Source organism: Myzus persicae, unplaced genomic scaffold (genome assembly GCF_001856785.1).
Source record: "Myzus persicae strain clone G006 unplaced genomic scaffold, MPER_G0061.0, whole genome shotgun sequence".
NCBI lineage: Eukaryota > Metazoa > Arthropoda > Insecta > Hemiptera > Aphididae > Myzus > Myzus persicae.
In genome coordinates this window covers 50,397-60,995 of record NW_019104220.1, presented here as the reverse complement: position 1 = coordinate 60,995, position 10,599 = coordinate 50,397, and the positions used below count along the sequence as shown (strand labels likewise).

The window sequence follows — 10,599 nt, the reverse complement described above, 5'->3', positions numbered from 1 at the left end:
CTCTACTCAACAATTTACAGAGAAGACAAGTTCTAATTTGAAAATGATCAATCAGATTTTGTTTATATTTTTTAATCATCTAAAAACCAACAACATGAACTTCAATTATATTTGACCGAATGTACAGAGAACAATCTTGATAACAATAATAATAATTATTTTTTACAATTATCATGATAGTATACTATAGGTACGTAAAATAATAACAATGATGATTGTTTTTTTGGACACAATTAATTAAACAAGCTTAAAAATATATTACAACACACAATGCTTATAAAAAATAAACTATAAATAAGCCTGTTGAATATAATATTTATCAGAAGCAGATAAATATACTTTTGACTCTTTCATAATATTATCATTTGTTTGTGAACATTTATTATATTTGCATGTTATACTTCAAACTGATGAACAATGAAATATTTTTTTATTATTTTAACAGAATTTATGATCCTTGTCGATTCTGGAGTAAAAGACTTCAAGATTCTCCCAAATTTACCCCTTGTAAGTATAACTTGATTATTAAATAAAATATATTTTAAACGAGTAGGTGTTATACCAAATCAAAATTTAACCCCCGTAAAAACAAAAAGGTATTAATTATAGGCATAATTTTATAATTAGATGTTTTATCGTTCTATATATCTATTAAGTGTTAATATGTATCTTAAGCAAATGGTGTGTATTGTTTATAAATTAATATTTTGCTTTATATTCACTTTCACAATCGTAATTTTGTGTGAACTCAAAATGTGAAGATTGTAAGCTAATCCCCTGCTTACTTATTTTGAAGAAACTTAAGTTCTTGGCCTTGAACGAATTAAAATATTTACATAGATGAAAAAAATGCATATTATATTCATAGACAAGTTGTATGATAATAAAAAGTACAATATCTATTGAAGTCTCAGGTCACGGCCATTATTTTACCATAAGGAGTCTGGGCAGGACCCTATTTGAACATTTTGCACCCCAGGACAACATATTTGCTTTCTCCCCCCCAAAGAAAGTCATGCCTTAAAAAAAAGTGAGGTATTTATAACTACTATTTTTTTGGTATAAATGCAGTTTGGTTCAAAAACGATTTTTAACATTTTTAGGGAACCTATAAGTATTTCAGTGAGTTAAAAACAATAATGCAATCAGAAGTTTTCGGTCGAAATTAATTTCAAAGTTATACAATTTTGAAGTCTGTGAGTTTGTATCTTCCCACCCGTCATGAAAGTTTGTTTCTAATAAACTACTTTTTTGACAATAAAAAAATACGTTAAGTACTTACCTAATTATGATTCAACCAAAATTTAAATGATGACAAATCTCAAATTCACACAAAAAAAAGGCTATTTTTAGGTATTTTAAGCTAAAATACGGAATTTTGAAATGTTGAAGTTTTTTAATCATAAATTCCAAAGAAAATTTGACCAACTTTTATTGTTAAGTATCATTTTATTGAGCATGCAAAAATACACATTTTGAAAAAAAAATGCACAAACATAGCTTGACTTCATTCGTTCCAATGTCTTATGTTGTAATTTCTTATAGTTATCTCTTAAATCTATAGGAAGACTAACGTTAAATAAACAAATAATAGTTTGTATAAAAAAAATATAAGTCAAACAAGAATTAAAACACAGATTTTTTTATATTGGACCTTGGAATTATATAAATGTCTGATTCGACAACTGAGGGCATAACTATAACATTTATATTATATACATTTAAATTTTACTTAATTGAGAGTAGAATTATGCAAATAGACAAAAAAGATATGCTTAAGTTGAGAAAATCATCTTCTCATTTACAAACTTAAGTATATCTTTTGTTGTTTAAGTAAGTGTCAGATTCAGTTACAATTTTTCTCATTTTTTAATTTCCTTGAACATTTTGTTTGTTAACCATGTGCTATTTATTTTTAGCGCCGGCCGAGTTGAACTCGGCTCCCACTAATTCTAGAGTTTAAATCGTTTGCATGTTGTCAATACCATATGGTGTTGTGACTTCTAGTAGGGGATGGATGGCCATGGATATTTTCGATAAGGTGTTTAAATTGCTCTATTTCTTTTTATTATTATATGCTAGTCTTGCTGGTTCTAGTAGTTAATCTAAATTTTCGGTAAATTTGTTTTTTATTCTTTGTGCACCTATAAAAAATTTCTTTACAAGCGTTTAATGTATTTTATTCTTATTGTAAAAAAAAATCGTGATGGACACATTCAGGGCTGGGCAATATCTTAGATACAATTGTATGAGATCAAATCATACCGTATTATTATACATTTATAAGCTATAATATAACATAAATTATATATAGTAAAATTGTATCCAAGGTTAATTAAGAAATTAATAAAAATAAATATATATATATTAAGTATCTTGTATTTTACAGGTATCTCAGATATATGTACCTTGTATCTAGTATCTTTAAAAATATTATAGCATCTTGTATCTTGTATCTTGTATCTTGTATTTAGATACTTTTTGGAGGTATGTATCTTGCACAGCCTCGGACACATTATATTCAAAAAATGGAGTACCTAGTTATAGTCTTATAGACGATACAAAATATCTTTCTTGGTTCATATTTGAGCTTAAAAATGTTTGTAATTATTTATATTGTTTTTCGACTAATTTATGAAAACATTTGGCAGCTTTTAGCAAATAAGAATCATAAATTATTAAAGATATATATTGGCAAAATATTAGAAATAATATATAATAATATCAATTTAAAAAGAAATATTATTGTCGTAGAATTGCGAATTTTCATCTGATTTCAGGGAGAATATCGAGTAAATGTCATCGCTATTCATCACTGTTCTACAACTCAGAAATACAATTTTCAGTATAATTTTTTTTTATTCAAGACATCTAGAACTACAGTTCAACTAAGAGGAAATATTTCATGTATTAATAGGGCATTTGATGATTCTTTATTGGTAAGTTTGTAAAATGAAATTGACATATAACTTGAAAAATGTATAGTTATCATTTTATCAAATTGCCGTTGCTTTAGAAAAATATATTCTCATACGCAACTGTAAAATTATTTATAATTTACAAACTTATAAAGTACCTAAATTAGTTTATATTAAATAGACTTCACTAATATAACTTTTGAATGTATTAACTGCTTAAGAATTGTGAGTCATCTTAAAGATGTACAACATTTTAATAGTTGTTAACATGTATTTACTATTTACTAACTTATTTATTAACTGTTTTCAATAAATTATATAAGTAAGTACATTTTTGATATAGTTACGTGGTTCTATGGCAATAAAAGACAAAATTGGTGGTTGGCAGAATAACGCGTACGTATATCAATCACCAATGGCATACTCCGGTCTCAAAAAATTGTTTGGAGCTGAATTTGCAGTATTTTTAAATAGCTTTGGAGTAAATGACACAAAACAGAATTCGATTCCACCAGTATGTTATTTTTTAGAAAATAATTTGCACCTAAATTCAATATTATACGAACATAATAAAATATATTATTTTAGGGAATATATACCACCAAAGGTTATGATATTTCGAACTATCCATCAAATACAAATTTACCAAAACAAATTTTCTATGGAACGTACAAAATGAATATTAACTATACTGAAAAAAGTGGCAGTCTTGTTGGATGTTATATATTTGTCATTGAAATAAAACGTCCATGGGAAATTGAATGAGTTTGTTATTTAATGAGGTGTAGTTTATTACAACTATATGCATAAGTTTTAAAAAGAAAAAAGAAAAGAATTTTATTAAAGGTTTGATATATTTATATTTATTTTATTTTATAGTTACATATCATTTTACTAATAAATGTAATAATATTACCTATGTGTACTTTACTATGGGGATACCATTTTCATCCAATAATGTTCTTCCATTGTTCTTTTTTCTCAATAAATCAAACAGGCTTTCCATTTTTCCACACATATCAAAAGAATAATAGACGGGGATTTGATTTGAAAAAAAAATTTGGTATAATTTATTTAGAATTGAATTGTTATATTTAATTTAATTAACATTTATCGTTATTTAGAATTAAAACGTATTGGGTTTCTTACATGTAACCGAGTACAGGCGATTTAGTCACAATGAGTTTATGGATATAACTAGTCCAAATTGACCTCATTTATATATAATTATAATTATCGAATAGTAACAAACAAATTTAATAATATTACGTGTACTCTATATACATTTATATACATGGTGATTCACCAAGCATGCTCACCCCTATTTTTTCCTTAAATAAAACAATTATTCAAATTCTGTGTACTTGAATCTTGAATGTACTCAAAGACAGGTTTTTTAATTCTTAATTTTTTTTTTAGTATTTTAGATGTTTCCAATGGAGTTGCGAGCTTCTGTTTTTCAAATGAGAGCTCTTATTTTGAATGTAATTTATTTACCAGATAATTTTTCTGAAAATGTTACGTGTAGAGTACACTGTAGACTCAAAATAGAAATATTATACATTTATATAGTGTTTGAGTTATTTAACTTTGTGTATTAAAAATAATAAGTCCATGATAACTGGTTTGGAAGAGAATGGCAAATACGTACGTTTGTTAGCTAGTCTGCATAAATATAGTAAAAAGTATAATAAACACTAAATAAAATATTAAATCAAAAAAAAAATTTGGAATTTTGCTAAAATCCATTTAGTAAAATATTATTTAATAATTTTTATTCAAATCTCTTAAAATATTGGACAACGTAGCGCTATCTCGCGGTTTAAGAATATGAAAATGAACTTCAAGTATCATACTAACCCCAATAGATAGCATTGCAGTAACAGAAACCTTGAAATGTATACCTACCTAAAACAACATACTAAGACAATTTATATCATTGAGTAAATATTTAATATTTTATTTGTATATTGTACAATATATTGTTATACTCAATGGTTATAAAATAAAATATATTTTATGTAATGTGTGTTGTGTACTTGTGTGGTTTAAAATATATCTTATTGGAATGTATAATAACAATATATTATTATACCATGTAACTATGTAAGTTGTCACTACTCACCACTATTTGCACCATGTTAATGTTGAATTATTTATACAATTATAATTTTTAAATAGTATTTCTATACATTAAATATAAGTATGTATTGTTATCATAAAAATAGAATCTAAGATTGGTCGTAAAATCACCAACAAAGAAATGAAATAATAGATTTATAACAAAGAGATGACAATACAAAATGCAACATGTTATTAGTCATGAAAATAGTTGTTTAAATTAACTTTGTTTAAAGCATTACGATGAATCAAAAAAGGTTATAAAATGTAATAGCACGTAGAAAAAAAAATGAAATTGAATTTGATTTTGAAAACGTTGAATATTAGTACTACTTAGAGACTTCGATAAGAAGATCACCATTTTGTTCTTATAATTGTCTATGGAAATGCATTAATTCCTAAGTCATATTATATAAAGTGTATTAAGTTAAAAACTATCATTATCACTTTGTATGCTTATTGCTTTCATAATATTAAATTATTGCTTACAGAAATCAGTGATATTTTTCCTATGGAAATAATTGTGAATAATATCTTATTCTCTACAAACAAGAAGTTCGAAATACAAATTTTAATACATTGGCTTGAGATTGTACATTTTACTGCCGTTTGTCCCTCCTCAAATGTCATCACTCGTAATTTCTAAGGTGACGCATGAATTATCTGCTGCTAAATAACAAATTTATATCACCATGTTTAACATTTGTCTAAACTATATACAAGATAATTACGTATGCAAATCTGGGCAAGTTAATGCTATTTTTAACAGAGTTAAGTTGATTAAAAACACTAGAAATTTAATGTTTACTTTTTATTTTGAGTTTATGTTATTGTTATGATAAAGAAACGAACAATTCACTTACGAACTCTGGTGAATTTCATAGTTTTAAAATATAAATATCCAATAAACAAACCGATACCTTTCATAAATGCCCATGTTTTATCAAAAATGCATTTTTTATTTAAAAACTTTGACGAAACTAATGTCTAACGTCGACTAATGGCAGCAAGAAGTAAATTCATAAAAAAAATTTATATCATGTAGTATTGATAACCATTTTTTTTATTTCGCCAACATTGATTTGATTGAAAATAACCCGTTGTTTTTTAGTCAATAGCAGTGAAAAGCAATTTATTTAATACAAATTAAATGCAAAAAAGAGGAAAAGTAGATAACCGATCTTCTGGAAGCAAAGTTGGGCAGTAACTAGATAAAAAGTTATAAGTTAGGTTAAAAATTACTTTTGCGATAACTTTTAACTAAACTAGTTTAAAAAAAATGAAATGACTTAGTACCTAACTAGTATAAATAATTGTAACTTAGTTACTCTGTTAAAAATAAAGATATTTGTAAAAAGTTATTGATGAGTTTTCCTATTATGAACTATACCTATATTATTAGCATTGATATTTCTGAGAACTGCCAGGACGGATATAACTACGTTTATTTAATAATATAGTATATTTATATTGGCTATATAAAGTAATTAATTTTACCGCTAAAAATCCTGTAATTTTAATTAATCTTTGCGAAAATAATGAATTTATGAAATTGTAAGTATTTGATTATTATAATATAATTAAATATATTATTTATTTTATTTCTTGTATATTTATGTCCTATAATATTATTGTTATTAACTTTTGAGTTAATATCATTTTATACCAAATTCTTATCTTAACCATTTATAGTTCTTTGGGTTTGAATTGGTTTTGAGTTAAATTAAAAAAACAAATTGACTTCGTCAAAAACTACTTTTGTTTAAAAATTCTAGTTCTTCGTCAATATATGTTTGTTTGGTTACTTTCAAAGTAATAAGAATTTTTAACTCCCCCTCCCCCCTTCACAAAGTACAAACTAGATTCTATTTTTTAAATCCAGACACCACCCTCAAAGTTGAAAACCGAAAGCCCAAAAATTTAAAGACACAAAAATAAAACACATTTATCGATCCACATAGAATCTAAAATTTAAGTTAAAAAAGTTATAATTAATTTAACTTTTAACTTTACTTTAACTTTTTAATTCGTGATGCAGCACTGCTTTGTACGTATGTATATTCTGAGTTGTTATACTTCAACGCTGTTATACCATTCATTATAATGTTTTATAAAGTAGAATGGAATTTATTGACGTTACGGGGCCCCGTTTCAATCCAGTTTAATATTTTGTTGCGTTTTCGATTAAAGTTCAAATGCTTATGTTTAATGTCATCCGGAAGAACTACATAATAGCGTTTAATTAATTATTGATCAAACAAAACTCATAAAGTATAAGGCGGCGCTTCGCGTAGGCAATTTAGGGTCATATTTCTATTGTAGGTATATTTTAGTTAGATCAAATTAATATTAAAGGACGCCAAAGCTTTTTCTGCAATATAGAACCACATCACATCAGTGACATAATAAAAATAAAGAAACCACATTCATTATTTACAGAAGAAAACCTGGAATATGCAATATTGGTGCAATATCACTAATACGAAAAAGTAATTGTTATCCTAAAATCAATTTTAATACGTTTTTCCCGCTCAAATGATATGCACTGCCAAAATTGTATCATCTTATAGCTGGGAACTTGTATTTCTCATCAATAACAGTAATATATTGCCTTCTCGGTTTTTAACCTATTCCAAACCATTTTCCTATTCTGTTTTATATTTATGCAGCAACAGACAATGTTATTTACGTGACACTACTTTTAACTTAGAACTAATAACGAAAATATCAGTTAAAATATTTTTAATTTTCTTAAAATTCCATGTGCGTGAAGTTGGCCTCCCACCATGATCAATCTTTTTCAAAGTTATGTTATCATTTTGCAAATAATTTGGAAATATTTGCAAATTGGTTTTCAGAGTTTGCAAATAAATTCCCTGCCAGGAATAAAAAAAAAATTATAATTTAAGAATAAGCGAAAAATATTATAATTTCTGCTCCTGCAGAATTCCTGATATTGTGTGTGCACTGCGGAATAAATCAGATATACGACTGGTCTTAAGTCTGAAAATATTGAGATTTATTATGAAAAAAAAACCGTATGGATCGCTTCATGTTTCTTGTTCATGTCTGCATCTTTGCTAACTGAAATTTTAAATCGATTGCGTCTTTGCAACTACATCGACAATCGCCACGGATTTCATTTTAATTTATACTAAGTCAATATAATAAAACCATAGATATATAGTACATTACAAAATTGTATATCAAGGAGTTCCGTGTTTGAGATTTGATCATTAAGATAACGAAATGAAGTATAACAATAACCAAAATAATTTATAATTTTAAAATTTAAATTACAACAGTATATAAAGTACCTATTATTTTAATTTTTAATTTAATAATTAATTAAGGTTTTGTTTAAATATTTGAAGCACAAGCATATTATTTTATGAGTTATTAAATAAAAATCTTACTATAAATAAATGTGATTACTACTTTTTAGATTTAACATAAAGGTGAATAATGCATCACATTTACCTAACCAACTATAGTTTGTAAAATTCCAAGTTAAATCTTTTCTCTGAATACTGTCGAGCACGAAATTAATAATTAATATTTTATGTATTAATTTTGAGTGCATTGGTCAGGTATATTTTAAGCTATTCCAGAATATTTTAAATTTAAAATTTCTTTATTTGATTTCCGATAGATATTCAATAATCAGCAGAGCGACTTTCACAGCTTTATTAAATAATTTGATGTTTGATGTACGAAGATCTACGACTGCGTCACTTTGATTCGCGGTTCGACCACAAGCAGACGGTATAGTAATATTCATACATTACTAAACATTTATATAAACTAAAAATACAAATTGTTGAATTTTTCGAGACATAAGAACTTCCATGCACTGTACTACTGTAGTATGACTAGTATGTACAACACTATTTATATCTATTTAATTGTATAAATATGTTATTATTCTGCGACCTGGATATGCCGTCGTCGTTTGTGCTAGCGTATTTTTTTGTGTTGCGCGCTTGGGAAGAACAAAAAATATGCCCTTACTTCACCCGGGTACCAAATTGTTTGTGGCAATAAATTTTAATTTTGAGACTAAAAATTAAAATATGTAAGCCCTAATAGAATAGGTAATCAAACTTATGTATACATCGACTTTTCGGTAATATAAAGCTGCAATTCCATATCTTGAGTGCAGACGCCATATCGAGAAAATAATTCTTTCTTCATCTAAATCCGAACTGAAAAAATCGAGACTTTTATAAAAAATACTTGAGTAGAATGAAATATGTGAGTAAATGTTTATTGTTGCGTTACACATTTCTCTTTTGTTCAATGAAATTATTAGAACCTCCGACGAGTGACGACGATCGGTTTTTGCCATAGATGATAGATATTATAATATAATATGTTGTTATCAGTTTTCGAGTTTTTGAATTCTTTGGATGACACGATATATTTTTTATTTCAGATTCCGAAACAGAATTTTTTTCAATTTTCCTTTTACCAATAATTCTATTATAGTGACATGACTCCAGGATCCGGCACCAAAATGAGAAAAAGCCCGCAAAGGATTGAAACAGTCTGACTATTTCTAACTTTAATAATTAAAACTTAATAAAGTGAATTTAAAATGAATAAAATTTGAAGATCTGAAAAACATAATCTATTTATTAGCAAAACAAAATAAAAACTGTTATTAGTTAATGTGTGCTCTTACTTGATGGCCAAGAGCTTATAGGCTCATAGCTTGTAGGAACATAACTACAAATCTAGAGTAAAAAGAATTAATAAATAAATTTAAAAAAATTAATTATTAATTTATGTTTATTGTAATATTACCATGTATTAAGATTATAAGGGTAAGAAACAAAATTATTTTATATTAAACTTATATTAAATACTAGCCCGATATCTTATGTGAAATACTTCTGTAAGTAGTACATTTCAATTGTGTATTACATAATATAATTTTAAATTATACTATAAGCTATACCTACGTATAAACACCAATGATTAGTATGATTTTTGGACTCAAAATTATAAATAAGTTAGCGGCTATTTGCAAAATGTTAGAAGCATTTTTCAATTCGTAGCTCAAAAGGGGGTGTAGCGTGAAGTTGCCCCCCATCTTATATTTTTCACACCGTGTTGGTCATTTTTTTGCAAATTCTGAAAACCAATTTACAAAAGTTTCCAAATTATTTGTAAAATGATAACATAAATTTCAAAAAAATTGGTCATATTGGGGAGGGGGCAATTTCACGCACATTAAAATTCCGATAATATACTGCTCATACTACAGCCTTCAAAAAGCATTGGAATAGGTCATCCTACTTATTTGTAGGTTTTAAAGAAAATCTTGAGGAATATTCCTTTCGATAAACATTCAGTAAACATTATAAATTAGAATTATAAAAATATTCCTCCGCAATTCATAACGTGTATTTATCGATTGCATAATATGTTTAAAACTTTTAATATCAAAAACGTGTTTCAGCTCTAATCTAAAATATGTAGGTATGTTGTATATGTATGCAATAGGTTAATATTAATGTATAATATCTCTGATGACCATACAAGAAGTAGTTAATCG

General features: G+C 26.3%; 1 protein-coding gene across 1 annotated transcript; it reads left to right on the top strand.

Moving 5' to 3' along the window:
* The first annotated feature begins 339 nt into the window (after window positions 1-339).
* On the top strand, window positions 340-3,787 carry LOC111040156. The gene is made up of 4 exons (XM_022323912.1): window positions 340-507; window positions 2,781-2,939; window positions 3,262-3,432; window positions 3,507-3,787. The coding sequence occupies exons 1-4, from the start codon at window positions 418-420 to the stop codon at window positions 3,681-3,683; spliced, it is 597 nt and encodes a 198-aa protein (XP_022179604.1). The 5' UTR covers window positions 340-417; the 3' UTR covers window positions 3,684-3,787.
* Window positions 3,788-10,599: the final 6,812 nt, after the last annotated feature.